This window comes from Girardinichthys multiradiatus, chromosome 19 (assembly GCF_021462225.1).
Source record: "Girardinichthys multiradiatus isolate DD_20200921_A chromosome 19, DD_fGirMul_XY1, whole genome shotgun sequence".
In the NCBI taxonomy this organism is placed as follows: Eukaryota; Metazoa; Chordata; class Actinopteri; order Cyprinodontiformes; family Goodeidae; genus Girardinichthys; species Girardinichthys multiradiatus.
The window spans coordinates 24,266,037-24,289,091 of record NC_061811.1 but is presented as its reverse complement, the minus strand read 5'-3'; the positions used below and the strand labels follow the sequence as shown (position 1 = coordinate 24,289,091).

The window sequence follows — 23,055 nt, the reverse complement described above, 5'->3', positions numbered from 1 at the left end:
ATATACCAAGAGCCAGTTGTAAAATTAGGGAATCACCAGCTGTGAACAAAAGTGACTGTCGAAGGTGTGGATGACTGTGAGAGGCTACTCAGTCGCCCAAACCTCCAGTTGAAGAAGGGCGAAACATCTGGATGCAGGCTGTCAGAGGCTAGGCGAGTCATTTCTCAACACCAGCTTAAACAGAACTTTCAGTAAACCTGCTTAGTAAGATCTTTCAGGTTTAGGGAAGTCCGGACCCGTTGGATGGAGAGCTGGATTGAGCAATACCTTTAGACATAGGGAAGTAGGAAGGGAGGGGTTAGCTCATCGGACAACGAAAATATCTGTGATTCTCTGTAATCCTAGAATATTACTTCAAATATTTAGCTAGATAATAAGGTTAGCATATAAGGGAGATCAGATTAGAAAAAACCTGTTTGACTTTTGCTGTTGATGTTCAACCCAAGCTCGAGTAAAGAAGTTACTCAACCAAAGCCTGGTGCTTCTTTAAAGCCGTTAATTTGTTTTAAAGAATCATTATTACATGGAGCAATTATAGAGAAAAAAAACCCTTAACATAAAAAATAGCAGACCAACCCAGTCCTCCACCTTCAAAAAGCACAATAAAAAAGGACAAAGCAAGAAGTGCTAATACATAATTCCTGATTTTTAATTAACAAAAACCACATTATAATTATGAATTCATAATAATAAATATTTCCTCTATTCCCTAGAAATGAGCCAACAATTTAACCAAATCTAATATTTTATATACATGAAAAATTGAAAGTGGTATTTCATTTAATCATACAAAGATAACAGATACACGGAGATTCTCAATGATCAGAATTGGTTTCAGATTATTCACTCAGAAATAACGTTTAATGGTCTTAATTAGGCCGGTCTTACTCTCCCTTGCCTTTACAAATAATTTGACCCATGCTCTAAATTTGGAAATCATTAAAAAAAACGGCAAATGTTTACAGAAAATGTATTGAATGTTTCAATCACTTCACAGATACAGTCATGAAACAGTGAAACCCAAATAACCGAAGACACACAACTGTGTCGAATACACATCTGTCTTTCAGCTGTTTAACACAGGCTTGAACTGTAGACTGACTTTTGTGACTTGAGAAGTGGCTTGTATTTAAGCCAAGTTTCAATTCATTAACACATCTCTTCTCTGATGTATTTGTACAGTTATGGGTTATGGGTGCCTTTTTCTCCCAGCCAAAGAAAAACTCAAACGCTGCAGGTTTGTACAGTCAAACCTGTTTTTGCCCTAAAGGGCAAAACCAATATCTGTGAGGAAAGATAGTCATTCATGGAACACTGGGAATAGGTGTCTTGTTTCAACATGCATTAGATGCAAGCTGAACTTTACCTCAACTGAGAGGAGGAAAGAGAGAGAACAAAGTTATTTGTTGAAAAAAACCCAAACTTTTTATAGTAGTGAGTTATGGCCACAGGACTTTTGAATGTGGCATTGTTCAGTTACGTATTCTCTGTTTACTGGTGTATAATATTATTCGTTGGAGGTAGCTTCCTATCAGGCAGCTCCACCCCTTCGTACCTTTAGTCTTGGGCGTGGACAGTGATGTGAATGTTCCTAAAAAAAAAACCAAACAAACAGAAAGAGCATTGTTCCTTCATGTAGTGTCCAATAGACGAAGCTTTACACCAGCTGAAGAATTATCATATTTTCAGGCGGCCGTCTTAGAAGCTGCCTTCATTTTCCATGTCTGCCATTGAAGGTAAGACTAAAAGAAGCAGCTCCACAAACCCCTTCTGCAAACCAATATCTTGATTCCTTTCTTACTAAAACACTGCAAAACTGTGCTGTAGATGATCATGTTTTTCTGTAATAATTTTACTATTAACTGAGATTACTTGATAGATGTCAATATCTAGGTGTGAACTGTCTTAGGTGTGTTTATCAGTTAATCAGTTAAGCAATCTAACATTGCACATAATTCTGCCTTTTGTTGTTATAACACTAACAAGTAGTTGGGTTCACTTCGTTTTGGCAAAAAAAAAATAAATATATATATATATAGATATATATATATATCTATATATATATATCAGCATATAGGTGTCTAAATCAGAAGTCAGTAAATTACAAAGCTGATGTGTACCAAGGTTAATAAAAACCTGATGCACAGCATTTCTTCAGTAATTTAGATCAAATGCTACAGAAGTTCAGTTAAACCAGTTGGACAGAAACTGTGGGTCTTGTGTTAATTTAATGTGTTTTGGATAAATGCCAGAAGAGAACAATGTGTACAAAAACAAACAAAATGTATTTCTGGGAAAAACATAAGTACACTGCCTTTGAATTTTCAACTTTTATGTATCTAGACATAGAAAATTGCTGTGTTCCTCACCAAACCTAAAATTTACAAGTATTCAGATTAACAAAGACATATTACATATTACACTGTGTTAAGATATGACCAAAACTAACTAAAAATGTAAAAGTAGTTGTTAAAAAAACAACTACATCTTATAATTATGGGAAGAAACTTCTGCCATCAGAAACTGAATTTGAGTTGCTCTGACATAATTTGTATTTGTGTAATTTGAAATTAAATGCATTGGTTTGAAACATTCACTAAACTGAAACTGAATTTTATGGTTTGAAACTGAATTCCTTTGCTTTTAAAATGTATTTTGTTGTATTTGACTACTTTCACTTCCAGGTCTGAAATTCAATTTCAGGTCCAAAATTCAGTTTTTTGTGTCACACATCCGGGTCCTTGAGGATAGCCACAGATTAATCAAACACAGATTCATTGATGTACGTTTCACATCAGATTAAACTTCCTTTACGGCATGTTGAGCTGGTGCAGTGCAGCTACATGAGCTTGGCGGATGTCAATCACCAAGTTAAATGAACATCTATAAGAAGTCATGTAAACAAATGATGGTCAAACAGCAACACTTATGCTACTTGTAGCTATTAGCTAAACATGCCAGATCAGCATAGTGTGCCGCCGGTGTTACGTCGGTCTGCGTTTCTCTTGCTCTTACCTCAGCGTAACTTCTGTTGCCTAGCAACCGTGTTGGCGTGAAGCACAGAGCTGTGAAGCCGAATAAATGGAGCCTGAAGGTTAATAATGCTGTCTCTACTGTAAATTACTACACGGTTTTTAATTACCCTTTTACATATTGCTAAATGGCTTATGTTACAGGCCTCAAAAAAGAGATCTGTGTTTTTAGCCATGCTAATACCCTGTATTTTGCAGGAAAAAGCACAGACAACACGTTAGATGCGGTCTGTCGACAGGCAGGCTCTGCTCGGATTTATTACCAGAAAAATCACAATAATAAACAATACACCTTAATCTTACTTCAGTTTCACAATACTTAATACTTCTGAACATTTTCCAAAATTCCAAGTTACTTCTTGGTTCATTTTTGTATACAGAAATTACTATGGTTCCATTTAGAGTTTACTTTTACTTAAGATTGGAGCGTTTCTTTCACTCTTATAACCTACAATTTAAGAATACGAAATATAAATGCATCACATTCAGTTCTATGATTTACCTGCTCCTCTAAACCAATTACTGAACAACTCTTAACATATTAACCATCTCTTAACCATATCAACATCTGACGACACGTTAGATGCGGTCTGTCCGCGGGCAGGCTCTGCTCTGCTCTGAGCTCCCAGCAACTACCTTTTCTGGGAGGAACTCCCTCTGCTGGCGAACTATGGGGCAGCGTACAAACACATCGGTGCATTTGTGCAATTAAGCGATATCTTGATAAACTGATCAGATATTTTAGGTTTACACAACTACATTCTCGTCTAAAAACACTGTTGAAGTTCAGTTGTTTCACAGAATGCGCAATATAATTTTATTCACAACTTTTCTCTCTCCTCCGGCCTTTGCTACTTCCGTTTGAACAATCTACTTCGACCCGCACATCTTCTGATGCACATTAACATTCTACCACGTAATAGTTTCCTGACTTGTTTGAGCATGTACTAAACTTTTGTGAGAAGGTTGTGGTGGTTTATTATCTTGGTGGCAGCAAATTGGGGTCCTGGGCGAGGCATAAGCAGGTGTGGTGGCAGCAGAGACCGTGTATCTATGCTGCCACCACACCTATTTAGGTTGTGAAAAAGAATTTTAAACGCTCAAGTGGCAAAGCTCCAAGTAAATTATTGTAAGACTTATGCACATTTGGCTGCAATGTGTATCCTGTCCGGTCACTGCTCTGGCTTTAAACAAGGAATAATGCCACTGTAAAGAACGCCTTTTTCCATACCAATATCAGTTAAACCAGTTGGACAGAAACTGTAGGTCTTGTGTTAATTTAATTCAAGAATGTGTTTTGGATAAATGCCAGATGAGAAAAACGTGTACAAAACACACAGAATGTATTTCTGGGAAAATCATCAAGACAAATGACATATTACACAGTTTTGATCAATTCTCAACACAAACTAAAAAAGTACTTGTTAAAAAATGCCTTTTTCCATACCAATAAATCCAGCACAACTCACAGGACCTCCAAGTTGGATGAGGCACACACACACTCCCAATTGTGCCCAAGCTCAGCTGTGTTGGTGGCTGGGAGTTTTAAAGGCCTGGATGTGATTGACACCTTGATCAGGAAAATAACAAATTAGTTAAAAAACGTGTGGCCATTATAAGTTCAGACTCCATTTGCTAAGGTATCCTCAAACAGTGCATGAAAAACTAAAATTACTGTGCAGCTTGGCATATTCTTTGATGTATAGAAAGGCACATTAAACGAGTGGGTAATCTTACCCACTAAGCAATGTTAGATACTGTACTTTCCATGTACTAACTTGTTTTGGATGCAACCCTTATTTATCATTTGCTGTGATGAGCACAAAGTAATAGTAGCATACTCAGATTGTTTTGTCTTAAAATAATAATTATTGCCTTTAAAAGCTTTTTTTGTGTGTCAGAATGACTTTTTCAACATAGCAATTGTTTACATCTAGTATTTCAATCCTGTAGAAACTCACAATAAGAAACACAAAATGCGATTAGAGAAGTTACACGATGGATATTTGTTTGGCGCTCAGACCCCAGAGGAAGACATGAATGCTGATAATTCATGAACGTCTTAGGATTAGAATTAGAATTGTCTTCCCCCAAAAGACCGAGGCCAAACCTAGGCTGAAATGTAATAGAATGACAGCAGGAAAAGAAAAGTAAAATGCCGGAAATACCGGGCTATGAAGTAGATATAGAATGATGGGTGAGAGAAACGAGTTAGATATAGAAAGAGCAGCGTAGGTATGTATGTAATGGGCCTCGACGGCATGAAAATGATGAATGGATGAACGTGGTGAGCCCACGTTAGGCATAGGAATGGAACATGAGGCCCGTAGGTGGGGTAGGAGAGAGCCCCAAAATAAATAAAAGAAACAAAAACGATGAATGAATGCTGGAGAGTGCCCCTTCGTAGGCTTTCTCTTGCGAAGCTTGCGTGTAGTGAGAGCTTCAAGCATGCAGAGGTGCGTGAGCGTGTGGAACGTGCAAAAGATGAGTGAGCTGCTTGAAATGAATAAGACTTTACCCCAGAGGTTGAACCTGCTGGGAGGAGAATGAAAGCTGACGAGGAGGTAAGAGAATGAATGAAAGGTATTCAAGATGCTGACAAGAACTTTGGGAAACAGAAAATGAATGAGATGAATCAAACCTGAGATGATAAAACAATTTAAAAGGCCATCCATCACCAGTAATTGCATGAAATCCTACTTAGGATTTGAGAGGCTGTTTAGTTCAAAACGAAAGGAAGTCTGAACATATGATGCATATGATGGAAGATCAGAAGCCTAGCAGGCAGAGAAGGGGAAGGACATGAATCTGACCAAAGTCAAGGGAAAGGAAACATAACAAATTGTTGAGCAAGAACTAAATTGAGCCTAACGAGTGAAAGCGAAAGAAGAAGCAGACTGGCTGGAGAGGGAATGAAATAAATTGCTAAGGCTGAAACGCGCCTGATGAGGCGTGTATTAGGATCAACCTAACTAAGCCTGGCGGATGCAAATGTGGGCGAGCCTAACAGGCAAAGGGAAAATAAGTGATAGCTGACGAGCAGAAGGATGGAAATTTGGTAAACCTGACTATGCGAGGAGAGAGAAGGACTTGGTCGTGCCTGATGAACAAGTAGGAGAAAGCACGGATAAGTTAAAACTAAAAAAGCCAACCGTCACTTATTTATGCCAAAGCTTCAGAATAAGTTAAAAAACAAAACGATCGGAGCAAAGGATCGTAAGGAGACTCCCACAGCCTGGAGTCAGGCTGTGTAATGCAATGATTTGAAATGTCTTGAGAATAAGTTAAATGGCATGAAGAGAGAAAAGCTTGGTGTGGGCTCAGAACATGATCTTGATAAAATTGATGCCTGTTAATAGGCTGCAAGTGTAGGGGAGCTTGAAACGACAAGGTCAAAAGACTGAGATAATAAAAGCTAGAACTGACTAAAATGAGAAGCGGGTAAAATGGTGAGTAAAGGGAGAGCAAAATTTACAAAGGTTTGCCGGGCGAAGAAATTACAAGTTTAATATGCGTGGTAAATAGGGTAAGAGAACTCAAAGGAAAAAGGCAAAAGTTAAAGCAGGATATAGTTAGAAATACGTAGGTAATAAGTTCTGTATATTCTTAGCTATAATGATGAGTTCTCGTGCAAGTTTTGACAACAAATGATTGTGAATCATCTGTTCAAGAGGCTGGTTTTGGACCAGGACTTGAGACCGAAAACTGGAGCGAGTCAGCCGGGAGAATGACATCACGTAAAGAAAGAAATACCATCTGGATCGAGAGGAAACTGGGGTGGAAAGCCAGCAGCGAGAGTTGCTGGGCAGGAGGAGTGCTGGAAGAAAGGAAGACGAGAACAAAGAACCCTCTGATGGCTAACGAGCTGCTGGTGCCGGATGACTGCTCGAAAGAGAAGCTGTTGGCGGGGACGACCGGGTGAAGTGGTAGAAGGAGCTGGGTTGCAGGCAGGAGTATCTCGTAGATGTTTAGAAGGAGAATCGAAGCTTGTCTGACAGCTGAAAGATCCATGGATGGGAGTCTTTAAATGTAGAGCCTTGAAGGATCATTGGCTGAGGATTATTGCAGACTTGAAGCTGATTGGTTGGTGCGGAGACACACGGAGAAGCCATTGGGTAAAGCTGGAGGAGGGGTGAGTCCCCCAGATTGAATTTTCGTCTTCAACTCCATATTAAACCATGTGAACCGTCTTACCTAAATGTTAGCCTAAAATACTAATTGGGTTGTGTCTTTTTTTTTATGTAGTTTAGAGATAAAGCGACTACCCCACATCCCACCAGGTACACCGGGTATTGATAAATGCAGAAGAAGTCCCAGTTAACAACTAAAGCTTTGTTCATTTAAATGTTTAAACTTTATTGCAGCTCCTGAGGAAACACAGACCTACACCTTCTGATGTGGTGTGGCTGTTTTCGGATAGGAGGCGACACAAACTGAAACTTCCATTTCACTCTTTATTCAAAACTGGTGGACTATGCTTAAAACAGTGTCCATGTAAGAAAACCAACTGTTTTAAATGAAGTCTACCATTTCTGGTGGGAAAGGTGTTCAAATCTCCTGCAAGAAATATTAAAGAACCTAACTGACAACTACAATAAGTATGTAATTTTTCTGCAATTTCTTAAGGGACATTAATCCAAATATTAGTGTATCATATCTGAGCCTTTCTCTACTGTTGGCATTTTGTAGACTATAGAAAATCCAAAATAATTTCAAACTGTACCACTTCATTATTTTATAATATATCCGTTTATTATTATGCATATTCAAGCATGAAAAACTATGGTTAAATGCATCAACAGCTCAGATTTACATCACCTTCAAGTCCATGATGAGTGTATGTAAAGTTCTGTCCAGAACTGTATCTCTGCATCTTTTTATATAAAATCTTCAGAAATGCTTAGTCTTTAATGTGTTTCCTCTCATTCCTTAACTTATTTTTTCTTGTCTTTATTCCATGATCAAATGGAAGGAGCCATTCTTAGGAAGTCCTGTTAATTCGAGATCAACCAAACCATACCTCATTGGATCATCAAGGACCTGTTATACTGCATTTAATAGCAAGGAAGCATCTACAAGAGCTGACCAGCAGATTTGTTCTTGTAGGACAGATTAATAAAGGGCTTTGTGTGGATGTCAGCATGCAGCCAACAGGTCTGTAAAGCAAAGTGATTGAGAAAGCACCACTGTTCAGAATTGTTTCCCAGTATTTCTGTTGTTGTGCTTAGCTGGGTACACATTCAAGAGAGCTGTTTTTCAGTTGGCATAAATGACCTTCAACAATCTGCTATTGTAAGCACAAATAGGTGAAAAATGTTTAAATGTATTTCTTTTGAATGTGTTTTTTTTGTTTTCTGTGCCCCTTCTCAGGACAGAGCATGTCATCTGGAACTTTTCACAAAATCCTCCGACCGCTTCTGTTCAGTATTTTTATTATCGGATGTTTTGTAACTGTCTTTTTCATGTATTTTAAGCCATCCACCAGCTGGTTAAATGGTCAATTAGAGTCATCTGATTCCACAAACCATATCAAAAATGTCTTTACCACAAAAAGGGACAAAAACTTGACCACCGTTCTTGTCTGGCTGTGGCCCTTTGGACAAACCTATGAAGCTAACATCTGCAGCTCCAACTTTAACATCGAGGGCTGCTTCATCACAGGGGACAGAAAGTTCTACAACAAATCGGACGGGGTCGTCATCCATCACAGAGACATTGCTGGGGACCTGTCCAACTTGCCGAAATCGCAGCGGCCCCCATTCCAGAAATGGATTTGGATGAACTTGGAGTCGCCTTCGCATTCAGCCCAGTTGGCTGGGATTAATAATTTGTTCAATCTGACTCTCAATTACCGTCAGGATTCTGACATCCAAGTGCCTTATGGGTCTATTGTAGCAGCAGAGACTGTGGAGGACTTTGTACCACCAAGCAAAAATAAAGTGGTCTGCTGGATTGTCAGCAACTGGAATCCTGAGCACGTGAGGGTAAAATATTACAATGAGTTGTACAAACACATTGAGGTTCATGCATATGGACATGCATTTGGGAAGTACATCGCTAAAAACGATTACATCCCTACTATGGCCAGCTGTAAGTTCTATTTGTCCTTCGAGAACTCGATCCACAAGGACTACATCACGGAGAAACTGTACAACCCGCTCTCTGTGGGCACGGTGCCGGTGGTTCTCGGCCCACCCAGGCAGAACTACGAGAACTTTGTTCAAGGAGACGCTTTTATCCATGTGGATGATTTCAACTCACCCAAAGAGCTGGCTGAGTACCTACTTCTTCTTGATAAGAATGATGAACTGTACCTCGGCTACTTTAAATGGCGGCAGCACTTTAAAGTAAAAGTAGTGAATTCCTGGGCACAGCACACATGCCAGGCTTGTGATTACCTGAACCGGCACAAAGAATACAGGGCATTCAATAACCTTAACAAGTGGTACTGGGGCTGATGGTCCCCATACAGGCTATTCAGCACTAATTACCTCAACATAAAGTGGTACTAAGGACACATATACAACTTAGTTACCTGTTGAGGTAAACATTAAGGTGAAAATCTTTATGTAATATTTAATTGAAGAATTGAAAAAAAAAACGTCTCATTTGTGATAGTGAAGAAGTCACCTATGCACAGCACTGAAGTCAAATGTGAAGGTTGTTTAACACTGTCAAGCATAAGTATGGAAATCTGTAGCTATGTTTAAACATATTCTTTTATGTTTACATTTGGACTGTGAATCTTTCTTTACGTTTGGTGGAGAAATATTGATGATTTAAGGTCAATCCTTTGTTCAGTGCTATGTGAAGAAACCAGATTTTTCTGCTCTAAATTCAGTTTTGAGGTGGGTCGTCCTTCAGGTTTATAATCAAATTTTGAAAGTTAATATTACACGGTTATCTGATGACTTACAACATCTTCACTGTAGCGGAAGTCTCAGCACATGGTAGCGACCAGCTACTAGTCCCCGGGTGAAATCCATTAACTATGTTTAAATGCACGGGCTCAGCTGTTATTAGAGGTCCGTACACTGGGCGGAACTTCCAGGGGACCACTAATCACAGAGCTGACAGAGGGTGCGTCCCAATTCAGGGGCTGGATCCTTCGAAGGACCCGGTCTACGTGGGCTGGGTCCTTCGTCGACCTCCAAAACCACGGAGGCCGGAAATGAGCAGCTGCGGATTGGGATGGTCTAGCCTCACCGCCGGGAAGGCTGGCGAGGCAAGCCGGCAGTTACTATGGCGGGAGCGGAAAACTCCGAACACGTCAGACCACGTTTGAAATTAAGCGATGTCTTGATAAATCAAGCAGATATTTCACGTCTACATAGTTATATTCCCACACTAAAAACATTGTAGAAGTTAATTTGTGTCACAAAAAGTCTAATTTTTCAAACTTTACTCACAGCTTTTGCCGCTGTGGTCCGCCATGGCTGACCCTGCTTGACCAATCAGCTTCGACCCGCAATGAATGATGGGAAATGATGGACCGCAAAGGATACTCACGACCCATCCTTCAAATCGGGCAAAAGAAGGACACAATTGTCGGCCGTATTTGAAGGAGTCTTGGAAGGATTTATGAATTGGGACAGTCTTCGTCGCCGCGCTGTGACGCAATCGGCCTACAAATACGGCCTTCGAAGGATCCAGCCCCTGAATTGGGACACACCCATAGTCTTTGTCTACCTAGCAACAGAGCTGGATAAATTCTGAATTCTGGCTGCTTTTAAATAAAACTGTAAATTAACACATACCGTGCAACTCGTTTGGGCTAGTGTTTCTTCTGAATATATGTATAAAGCAAATATTTCTCTTATATAATAGAAGAGTTTATTTTGGATAAATATTAGATTTATTGAAATGTTTTTAAAATTTTATTTCTAATAATTACTGTAAATTTATTAGGCCCTTATCGAGGGTCTAGAAGCCCCTCATTGCTTACCTGGGAATTAGATGCAATGTAAAGGATGATGTAATATGGCGCACCTTCTGTGCACTTACAAAGCAAGTGTCACTCATTGTTGTCTATTAACCATTTAGAATGTGTGACCTTGTTCTAAAGAAAGATGACAGAGTGCAAAATAAGGACAACTGAGTAATTATATCCATATATATGTGTGATTCTCTGTAATCCTAAAATATTACTTCAAATATTTAGCTAGATAATAAGGTTAGCATATAAGGGAGCTCAGATTAGAAAAAACCTGTTTGACTTTTGCTGTTGATGTTCAACCCAAGCTCGAGTAAAGAAGTTCCTCAACCAAAGCCTGGAGCTTCTTTAAAGTCGTTAAGGTGTTTTAAAGAATCATTAGTACATGGAGCAATTATAAAGCAAAACAAAAGCTCAACATAAAAAATAACAGACCAACCCAGTCCTCCACCTTCAAAAAGCACAATAAAAAAGGACAAAGCAAGAAGTGCTAATACATAATTCCTGATTTTTAATTAACAAAAACCACATTATAATTAGGAAGTGATAATAATAAATATTTCCTCTATTCCCTAGAAATGAGCCAACAATTTAACCAAATCTAATACTTTATTTACATGAAAAATTGAAGGTGATATTTCATTTAATCATACGAAGATAACAGATACACGGAGATTCTCAATGATCAGAATTGGTTTCAGATTATTCATTTAGAAATAACGTTTAATGGTCTTAATTAGGCCGGTCTTACTCTCCCTTGCCTTTACAAATAATTTGACCCATGCTCTAAATTTGGAAATCATAAAAAAAAAACGGCAAATGTTTACAGAAAATGTATTGAATGTTTCAATCACTTCACAGATACTGTCATGAAACAGTGAAACCCAAATAACCGAAGACACACAATTGTGTCGAATACACATCTGTCTTTCAGCTGTTTAACACAGGCTTGAACTGTAGACTGACTTTTGTGACTTGAGAAGTGGCTTGTATTTAAGCCAAGTTTCAATTCATTAACAAATCTCTTCTCTGATGTATTTGTACATTTATGGGTTATGGGTGCCTTTTTCTCCCAGCCAAAGAAAAACTCAAACGCTGCAGGTTTGTACAGTCAAACCTGTTTTTGCCCTAAAGGGCAAAACCAATATCTGTGAGGAAAGATAGTCATTCATGGAACACTGGGAATAGGTGTCTTGTTTCAACATGCATTAGATGCAAGCTGAACTTTACCTCAACTGAGAGGAGGAAAGAGAGAGAACAAAGTTATTTGTTGAAAAAAACCCAAACTTTTTATAGTAGTGAGTTATGGCCACAGGACTTTTGAATGTGGCATTGTTCAGTTACGTATTCTCTGTTTACTGGTGTATAATATTATTCGTTGGAGGTAGCTTCCTATCAGGCAGCTCCACCCCTTCGTACCTTTAGTCTTGGGCGTGGACAGTGATGTGAATGTTCCTAAAAACAAACAAACAAACAGAAAGAGCATTGTTCCTTCATGTAGTGTCCAATAGACGAAGCTTTACACCAGCTGAAGAATTATCATATTTTCAGGCGGCCGTCTTAGAAGCTGCCTTCATTTTCCAAATCTGCCATTGAAGGTAAGACTAAAAGAGGCAGCTCCACAAACCTCTTCTGCAAACCAATATCTTGATTCCTTTCTTACTAAAACATTGCAAAACTGTGCTGTAGATGATCATGTTTTTCTGTAATAATTTTACTATTAACTGAAATTACTTGATTGATGTCAATATCTAGGTGTGAACTGTCTTAGGTGTGTTTATCAGTTAATCAGTTAAGCAATCTAACATTGCACATAATTCTGCCTTTTGTTGTTATAACACTAACAAGTAGTTGGGTTTACTTCATTTTGGCAAAAAAAAAAAAAGAAAAATATATATATATATATCTCAGCATATAGGTGTCTAAATCAGAAGTCAGTAAATTACAAAACTGATGTGTACCAAGGTTAATAAAAACCTGATGCACAGCATTTCTTCAGTAATTTAGATCAAATGCTACAGAAGTTCAGTTAAACCAGTTGGACAGAAACTGTGGGTCTTGTGTTAATTTAATGTGTTTTGGATAAATGCCAGAAGAGAACAATGTGTACAAAGCACACAAAATGTATTTCTGGGAAAAACATAAGTACACTGCCTTTGAATTTTTTGCTGTTCCTCACCAAGCCTTAAACTTATGTATTCAGATGAACAAAAACAAATTACATTTTACACTGTGTTGAGATATGACCAAAACTAACACAAAATGTAAAAGTAGTTGTTAAAAAACAGCTACATCTTATTATTCAGTAGCTCATGAAAGCAAATTAAACATCTTATGTTTCAGCTTATATCTTTAGGGCAGTGAGGTCTGCAAGGGTTGGTCTGTCTCCACTGTTCTCACTGTCTGTGGTTGAACTTGATCATTACAGCATCTGTTTGGCTCCTGTGTTTGGGATTAATATCTTGTGTGACCGAATTCGAATAAAGTTTTAGGTTCCCTTCACACCTGTTGTTAGGGTTTTTATATCTTTTGTATTGTTTATCACTCATGTAAGTGCTTTTCCTTCCTTACATGTTACAGGAAGGGAGATGGTCACAAGAATGAGTTATGCTTTTATGCTTTTATTATTTTATGAGCAGCATCTGGGGGCTATTCGCCAGGGTGCCACAGAGTGGCAAGGCTCGAAGTAAATCATTGTAAGACGTTTGAACATTTGGCTGCAATGTGTATCCTGTCCGGTCACTGCTCTGGCTTTAAACAAGGAACTAGAAAAATTTGCATTTCCTGCGAAAATGCAGTGTGAATGCTGTCAGCTGAATTTTTTAGCTGAAAGCTGGCAGAAACAAGCTGAAATTGACTGCAGAAAATCTCTGAAATTTAATGAATTAGAAGAAATCAGAAATGCTAAACTCCTGTTGAAAGCTGGCAGAAAGCGGCTAAGGTTGACAGCAGAATATCCGCTGTAAAGAAATTTCACATTGAGTTTATGATGCAAATGGATGCAAAGATTCAAGTAAGAGGCTGTCAGTTATTAATTTTCATTTCTCACTTTCCTTTTTATGCCATCTTTTCATTCTGGTGCATACCGGAGCCATCTCTTCACAACATCCCCATAGGTGAAGTCTGACAATTTCCGGTCAAACTGATGGGCAGCTTCTGAGGAATGAGAAAATAAAGACTTTTTAAAGTTAAATTTAATTTCAAATAATTTGAAATGAATCATTCATATTTTAAGTAAAAATGTAGGGCCACATTTGAAAATAATATATTATCTGATGATTGTGTGGGCGACAGGTGTACATTATATTGGACCATCTGTCATCACTCAAAAAAAAAAAAAAACAGCTAATTTGTCTTGTAGTGAAACAAAACACAAAAGATTGATGTCTCAAGACTAAATATGACTCAAATAAGCCTGTAATTAGAATATCTTACTGTTCAATTAAACAGCAGATAATATATTAGGGCTGAGAGATTTTACCCGTCAAAAACATTTTGATGGGTAAAGATTCAATTTAAATCTATATTGACACCGAGTGGAAGAAACATCTGTGTTCTATAAGGCAAGAATTTTATGTCAGAGCTAATGGCTAGTAACAAAAAACAACACACAAGTTAAACAAATTTGTTACTAAAGATGGATGTATTATTCAGTTTCATGCTGCTTTTTCAAATCTGGACGCTGTATTAATTTTAAATTTAAGGCTAGCCATTAGCTTCACAACAAAAACATACATATACATTACATTTCTCATATCAGGCAGAGAGCTGACCATGCAGCTTTCAGCTCGAGGGTCATTAGTTTTTATGACTTTGGGGCTGGGGGTTATACGTTTGAGTCCCAGGCCAAGAGAAGCAACGGCAGTCTCTCTGCAACCGGGATGAGAGGCAGAAGGAAAGGTAAATTAGGCTGGCTTGTAGCCACTCAGAGTATGGAGCTAAATCAGTGACAGCTTACATTGACACTGAAAAAGAGATTTGGCATTGTAAAATCAGACATTTAAAAAGCAAACAGTCATTGAAATAAAATGTTACTATTAAAGAAACAGTGACACTGATAATCTTAAGCTGATTCTCTCTTTTTATGCTGCAGATTTATTTTCTTCAATGGGAGAAGTTTTCAGTGTAGCTGCAGAGTTCTTTAAGCTACGATGTCACTGCAAGCTGGCACTGTTTTGGTGTCAGGGGCGGGGTAAACCGAAGGCTTCTTCAGGTTTTACTGATTTCCTCTAGGGTATTTTTTTCATTATCTTTTTCAATGTCAATATAAGCTGTAACTGATTTAGCTCTACACTCGCCGGCCACTTTATTAGGTACACCTGTCCAACTGCTCGTAAATGCAAATTTCTAATCAGCCAATCACATGGCAGCAACTCAATGCATTTAGGCATGTAGACATGATAAAGACGATCTGCTGCAGTTCAAACCGAGCATCAGAATGGGGAAGAAAGGTGATTTAAGTGACTGTGAACGTGGCATGGTTGTTGGTGCCAGACGGGCTGGTCTGAGTATTTCAGAAACTGGGATTTTCACGCACAACCATTTCTAGGGTTTACAGAGAATGGTGTGAAAAAGAGAAAATATCCAGTGAGCGTCGGTTCTGTGGACGCAAATGCCTTGTTGATGCCAGAGGTCAGAGGAGAATGGCCAGACTGGTTCGAGCTGATAGAAAGGCAACAGTAACTCAAATAACCACTTGTTACAACCAAGGCATGCAGGAGAGCATCTCTGAACACACAACACATCAAACCCTGAGGCGGATGGGCTACAGCAGCAGAAGACCACACCGGGTGCCACTCCTGTCAGCTAAGAACAGGAAACTGAGGCTACAATTCGCACAGGCTCACCAAAATTGGACAATAGAAGATTGGAAAAACATTGCCTGGTCTGATGAGTCTCGATTTCTGCTGCGACATTCAGATGGTAGGGTCAGAATTTGGCGTCAACAACATGAAAGCATGGATCCATCCTGCCTTGTATCAACGGTTCAGGCTGGTGGTGGTGGTGAAATGGTGTGGGGGATATTTTCTTGGGACACTTTGGGCCCCTTAGTACCAATTGAGCATCGTGTCAGCGCCACAGCCTTCCTGAATATTGTTGCTGACCATGTCCATCCCTTTATGACCACAGTGTACCCACCTTCTGATGGTTACTTCCAGCATGATAACGCGCCATGTCATAAAGCCTGAATCATCACAGACTGGTTTCTCGAACATGACAATGAGTTCACTGTACTCAAATGGCCTCCACAATCACCAGATCTCCATCCAATAGAGCACCTTTGGGATGTTGTGAACGGGAGATTCGCATCATGGATCCGCAGCCGACAAATCTGCAGCATCTGTGTGATGCTATCATGTCAATATGGACCAAACTCTCTGAGGAATGTTTCCAGTACTTTGTTGAATCTATGCCATGAAGGATCAATGCAGTTCTGAGGGCAAAAGGGGGTCCAACACGGTACTAGCAAGATGTACCTAATAAAGTGGCAGGTGAGTGTATATCACTGGCCACTGTGGGTGCAGATGGCATGACAGCAGGGCAGTATGTCTCCACAGAGAGTGAGGGGAAAGCGGGACAATGCTATTCCTTTTCTAGGGTGCCACTGTACAACTGGCCTACAGGACTACAGCAAATTCTGGCATGTTATAGGTGTACTGCTGTAAATATGCACTGTCCTGGTAAATAAATAAATTTAAATAATAACAACAAGTCTAGGCAGCTGGAACTGTCAATGTCTTCTACTCAATATCAGCAACACAAATTATAATAGTCGCCCAACTAAAGCGACTAACAGTGAAATATTTGTTGGTACTGTCAAATTTGGTGTGGAAAGATTCTAATGCAGTGCTGTAAATTACCTTTACATAGAATTCAATGACAAGTCTGTTAAAGTCAGTTGAAGCTTCTGTTGACAAACATTGTTAGGGGAGGTCGGCTATACCAAGTTGTTCAAATTAACAGCTTTTGTTACAACCCAGCTTCCAGGGTGATTTTAACCAAACTTTTGAAACTTCTTTTCACGTTTAAGGTACTTTGGATATTCAAATGGTATATGATATTTGTGAAACCTCTGATTTGTGAAACTCCAATAAAGGGTGATTTCAGCACTTTTTTGGCATTTAGATCACACTAGAACTGGTCCAGCTCAAAAACTACAACACACATTTGCCTATTTTGACTTCTCTTTTCATTCTGCTCTAATTATTTAGCCAGTACAATAGAATAATCTAGTCCAGGTTTGAAGTGTCTAGGTGTTCTAGTTTTGGAGCTGGACCAGTTCTAGTGTGATATAGGTACTGGAATAATGCTGAAATCGCCCTTTATTGACATTTCACAAATCAGAGAAAGGTTTCCCAAATCACAAACTCGGTTTTAATTATTCTGCCATCAGTTTAGAATAATCTACTCCAGGTTTGAAGTGTCTAGGTGTTGTAGTGTTTTAACTATCTACAGTATACCGTCTAGCGACACGAACATTCCGTCATTGGATTACATTATAAAACTGAAAATCTGAAAAAATTGTAATAAAGTTTGAATCAAAATTGCAAAAAAACTGTAAAAGATATCAAAAAGTTGAATTATACAATAATAGCAGAAGGCTGTGAAAGCATTTTAAAAGTTGAATGGTGTTTCTACCTGAAAGCATACGGAAGTAGTTAAATGGTGTAGTGGAATTTTCTTATCAAAGTGGATAGAAGTTGACTCATAACTATAATTCTATAAAGAATTCCTGTTGTAGCACATATTAAATTAGGCTCACCAGAAAATCTACTAACATTTCTGCTTTGCCTTACAATATACAGGTCCTTCTCAAAATATTAGCATATTGTGATAAAGTTCATTATTTTCCATAATGTAATGATGAAAATGTAACATTCATATATTTTAGATTCATTGCACACTAACTGAAATATTTCAGGTCTTTTATTGTCTTAATACAGATGATTTTGGCATACAGCTCATGAAAACCCAAAATTCCTATCTCACAAAATTAGCATATCATTAAAAGGGTCTCTAAACGAGCTATGAACCTAATCATCTGAATCAACGAGTTAACTCTAAACACCTGCAAAAGATTCCTGAGGCCTTTAAAACTCCCAGCCTGGTTCATCACTCAAAACCCCAATCATGGGTAAGACTGCCGACCTGACTGCTGTCCAGAAGGCCACTATTGACACCCTCAAGCAAGAGGGTAAGACACAGAAAGAAATTTCTGAACGAATAGGCTGTTCCCAGAGTGCTGTATCAAGGCACCTCAGTGGGAAGTCTGTGGGAAGGAAAAAGTGTGGCAGAAAACGCTGCACAACGAGAAGAGGTGACCGGACCCTGAGGAAGATTGTGGAGAAGGGCCGTTTCCAGACCTTGGGGGACCTGCGGAAGCAGTGGACTGATTCTGGAGTAGAAACATCCAGAGCCACCGTGCACAGGCGTGTGCAGGAAATGGGCTACAAGTGCCGCATTCCCCAGGTCAAGCCACTTTTGAACCAGAAACAGCGGCAGAAGCGCCTGACCTGGGCTACAGAGAAGCAGCACTGGACTGTTGCTCAGTGGGCCGAAGTACTTTTTTCAGATGAAAGCAAATTCTGCATGTCATTCGGAAATCAAGGTGCCAGAGTCTGGAAGAAGACTGGGGAGAAGGAAATGCCAAAATGCCAGAAGTCCAGTGTCAGGTTTACTGACCATGGTATCACTGTGCTCAATTGGCCTGCCAACTCTCCTGACCTGAACCCCATAGAGAATCTGTGGGATATTGTGAAGAGAACATTGAGAGACTCAAGACCCAACACTCTGGATGAGCTAAAGGCCGCTATCGAAGCATCCTGGGCCTCCATAAGACCTCAGCAGTGCCACAGGCTGATTGCCTCCATGCCACGCTGCATTGAAGCAGTCATTTCTTCCAAAGGATTCCCGACCAAGTATTGAGTGCATAACTGTACATGATTATTTGAAGGTTGACGTTTTTTGTATTAAAAACACTTTTCTTTTATTGGTCGGATGAAATATGCTAATTTTGTGAGATAGGAATTTTGGGTTTTCATGAGCTGTATGCCACAATCATCCGTATTAAGACAATAAAAGACCTGAAATATTTCAGTTAGTGTGCAATGAATCTAAAATATATGAATGTTAAATTTTCATCATTACATAATGGAAAATAATGAACTTAATCACAATATGCTAATATTTTGAGAAGGACCTGTAATTCCTCACCAAGGAAAAATGACCTCCACCAGCTGGTTATGTTGCCTATCTGGAAAGGAAGTAGTATCAATAGGAACAGGTACTAAACATGGTTGATCATTAATAGCACGTGGAATCAAACAACAAACATAGCAACTGTCATTTTTTATCTTCCTCACAGTTTGATGCATCCGTTGCCACCAGACATTATCAGTATGATCATAGTAGTCAGAAAAGTGATGAATCTCTCTTCGAATCCGCTGATGAGTATTATTAGCATAATTCCTTAGCCTTACATTATCTTTGCTGTACCTTTTCCAAAATAAACACAAGAGTAATAAAAGACTTGCAATACCAATCATTAGCATCAGAACAGACCATCTTCCATATAGCTGCATCGTGACCTTGAAGTGGAATGTCCTTTCTTTTGGTACTGAAAGCAAACAGTTTTTTCCAAAGAAAATAAATGATAAACACAACTTAAAAAACAAAAAAACAAAAATCCTGCTGCCTCTTCTGAGAGGCTTCAAGCTGCCCTGTTACCAGTCTGGTACAGGTGGGCGGTCGTAGGAAGCTCCTCTAGAAATATGTTTAGAAACAGGAACTCTAACCTGCTGGAAGTTAGGCTTCCATAGTCTTGTAAGAACAGTGTTCTTCAACCACCTCTTCAATCACTTGCCAGTGATCAGCTTACAGTTCTTTGTCTTGTGGTGGTCCGCTGTCCTCACACCTTTCAGGTCGTGGATGATCCAGTTGGAAGATGACTTGTGTCCTGGAAGCCAGATGAAGCTGGAGGAGCTGGAGCTTTCCTGCAGCTTTCCTGGGTGTCTAGTAGGATCTGATATGGGCCATTCCAGCGCATGGACTTCCTGTGTTCTCTCCTAAATTCTCTGAGCAGAATCCAGTCGCCAGGAATAAAGGACTGGAGGGTGGAAGTGGCTGTTTCTGGTAATGCAGCCTTCACCGTCTGTGAAACTTGAGAAAACACAGTGGACAGGTTTTGACAGTAAAACAACATCCTATCTTCACCCAAAGATGTGGAAGAAAATTATCTTGGCAATATCCCCATGTCCAAATTAGGAGACCTGCCACACAGCACTTCAAAAGGACTGAGATTTGCCTGTGTTCTTTGTCTCAATCTTATATAAGTGAGAACAGGGCATTCACAACACTTGGCTAATTTTCAATTCAAAGTCCCATTCTCAAACCTAAGTGCTTAATTACATGAACTTCATCAAAACATCCAACAAAATCAAAAGAATTGATCTTCTGACTTCACCTGATATACTAGCAGTGACCATCAGCTAAATATTCTGAATATAAAAAATGTGACATGATGTTTGAGGAAGGCCTGATTACAGGTCAATATTTCATAGTTTCAGAATACCCAAAGAGAAGTTCAAAAATGGTCTAATCGGTGGAGATGTAAAATTTCACAAAAGAATCAACAGCATACTTTCAAAGAGATTTTCAGAATGTGGTCTTAGGGAGCTATGCACCATTTATATAAACAAAGTACGTCTCTTTCGCATTGTCACTAAGTCCTCACTGGAGGTATGAGCTACCCTTTTTTTTTCCATGAGTGCTAAAACTTTTGGAACCCCATGTTACTTTATTCAGACATTCCCCTCTTCTGGCGCAGGGTCGAACCCATGTGACAATCCAGCAAAAAGTTTGAACACAAATGTTCTAGTAACCAAGATCACATAACCTAGAACCAAAGAGATGAATTCTGACATAACTATGTGTCTCTATGAATTTAACGAAAGCAACATAAAGAAAATCCAGATGTTTTTAACTGCAATTCAGTTCCATTAACAACAAAACACAAACTTTAGTTATTCAGTTCATCAATGTCTCACTTAGAAATTAGTCACATATCATCCTAATTTTTCTTGTACAAATATGAGTATTAGATTAATGGACATCTAATGTAATTCAGATGCATAAACCCTACAAATTCGAATCTAATAAATAATTCTCACCAAGTATAAAGTCGTGACTCAGATTCTTTATCAAAAATATATTCCTTACTTTTGGCATGTCTTGAACTGTCAGCTAGTTTAATGGCACCAGGGAAACTTTCAATCTAATAAATCCCCAATGATTCTGCATGCAAAACTAATTCTTCAAACTAGTTTAAACTATTTCATTAACCTTTTAATAGTAAAACACATAAATCTAAAAGTCATGCTACATCCTTAATTATTATACAAAAAAACATGTTTTTAAGGCAACAATCACTACAAGCATTTTGATTCTATTGTCTCTTAAACAGTGTTAACATTATGCTAAAAAGCCAAAAACAAAACAAAACAAACAAAAATACAGTAATCTGTTTTAAAATAAAGAAAAAGCATGCTTAAAAAACTTGGTACTGTGATGGAAAATAACTCCACGGTTCTGAAGGCCTTTTCTATGCAGTCTTTTAGGAAACATGAGATTAGTTTAATTTTTGTGTGGTACCACTGTCCAATCAGAATCTTTCTTACCTACAAAAATAACCCAATTTTTCCCATTCTCATTTTAAAGGTTTGTTTTACCAAGGAAAATGTGTTTAACAAAACCAATTACTCTCAAAAGTTTTAGCTGGTGATATCTTAGAAAACAACAAGTGTTTTAAGATTCCTATGCAACACAGAACTGATCAGGTTTCTCTTTCCTTCTTCAAAGGGAGAAAAGAGAACCTGCAGAACCAAGCCTTTCATAGTTTTTGTCAGGATCTGAAATAAGGTACAGTGTAAATAAACACGCTGCATGAATCAGAAGAGGGAAGAAAAAAACCTAATATAACCTCTTCCCAGCAGCTGCTGTGAAAATCAATGAATTTGTACTTTCCATAAGCGTCAGTTAGCACTTGCGGACGAAAACTGCACCAAACTGTAAGTACTGTGTCAGGGACTGTATGAAGACCATCTGCAGTAAAACTAAGCCTGTTTTAATGAGGTCTCTAACCATTAGATTTATGGGATACAAACTCTGACAACAGAAAATAATGCCTGAAGGAGACCCATCAGGTGTTACGCTTGCAATGGGTTTTAAAAATACTCCTTCATCAGATCTGTCCTGAGAATAACATAGAAACACATTGTTACTGCTGAGTTTTGGAGATGTTGTAACTTCCTCTGCTTTTAATAACTTTTAATAACTAGAATAATTGACCCTGAATATTGCACGACAAAAGATAACTTGTTTTTCTAAAAGAATTAACTGGGAAGTATCAAATGAGCTAAGTTATCACCCTTTTGAAGATACTTTTCTAACCCTAAAATAATATTTTAACCCGCCATATCTGTCAACGTCAAGCAAGCGTCACATGAGCAGCGGTTAATAAGCGTTCTTCGTTGCAGAAAATAGGAAAAGATTTATGCAAATATGTGTGTGTTTGTATGTTACCCCCATCAGTTTCTAAATCGAGTCAGACTGTCATGGCACAGAGCTGTCTATCAGTCAAAAAAAAAAACCAGGCTCTTCCCAGGTTTGTTGGTGAGACATTCAATCATTCTTTGTCCACTTTAACTTCTCCAGGAGGGAGAAAGAAGAAACTTTGCTCTGGCTTGTTTCTCTTCTGCCCGCATAAGATGCTTTCAATATAAATCCAGTGTATCGCTCTTCTGGCTCTGGCAAACAGCATGGATCGATGTCCATCTCAGTGGGGCCAGACTTCTTCTGAGTTTCGTTTTGGTGGAAACTCACACAGCGATTTGCAACAAGCAGGCAGGCAGGAAGGCAGATCTCTCTCTTTCAGGCCGTGCTGAAGAAGCGTCTCTGGTGTAGTAGCCATGGAGAAGGGCAGGTTTCTAAAATCCAGACTCAAAAACGCAGATGTTGAACTCAAATCCCATATATGTGTGTATATGTGTGTGAGAGAGTCAGAAGAAAAATTTTAGTGTAGGTTCAGATTTT

At 38.8% G+C, this 23,055-nt stretch overlaps 2 protein-coding genes across 7 annotated transcripts in view; both read left to right on the top strand.

Annotated features, from left to right (window-relative positions):
- The first annotated feature begins 1,607 nt into the window (after window positions 1-1,607).
- On the top strand, window positions 1,608-10,796 carry LOC124855798 (4-galactosyl-N-acetylglucosaminide 3-alpha-L-fucosyltransferase 9-like). Of its 6 annotated transcripts, XM_047345891.1 has the most exons (4): window positions 4,691-7,164; window positions 7,278-7,312; window positions 7,397-8,186; window positions 8,403-10,796. In XM_047345891.1, exons 3-4 carry the CDS (start codon window positions 8,174-8,176, stop codon window positions 9,488-9,490), a joined length of 1,101 nt encoding a protein of 366 aa, XP_047201847.1. In that variant the 5' UTR covers window positions 4,691-7,164; window positions 7,278-7,312; window positions 7,397-8,173; the 3' UTR covers window positions 9,491-10,796. The 6 variants fall into 6 exon arrangements, with proteins under 6 accessions (XP_047201845.1, XP_047201850.1, XP_047201847.1 ...); XM_047345889.1 differs by adding an exon at window positions 1,608-1,736 and having other exon boundaries at window positions 6,704-8,186; XM_047345894.1 differs by lacking the exons at window positions 4,691-7,164; window positions 7,278-7,312 and adding an exon at window positions 1,624-1,736 and having other exon boundaries at window positions 8,005-8,186.
- A 141-nt stretch (window positions 10,797-10,937) lies between these two features.
- The window catches only part of LOC124855799 (4-galactosyl-N-acetylglucosaminide 3-alpha-L-fucosyltransferase 9-like), a 28,831-nt gene continuing 16,713 nt past the window's right edge, over window positions 10,938-23,055 (top strand). Inside the window, exon 1 of the mRNA XM_047345895.1 lies at window positions 10,938-12,563. The gene's annotated coding sequence lies outside the window, so the exon portion shown is untranslated. The remainder of the gene's footprint in view (window positions 12,564-23,055) is intronic.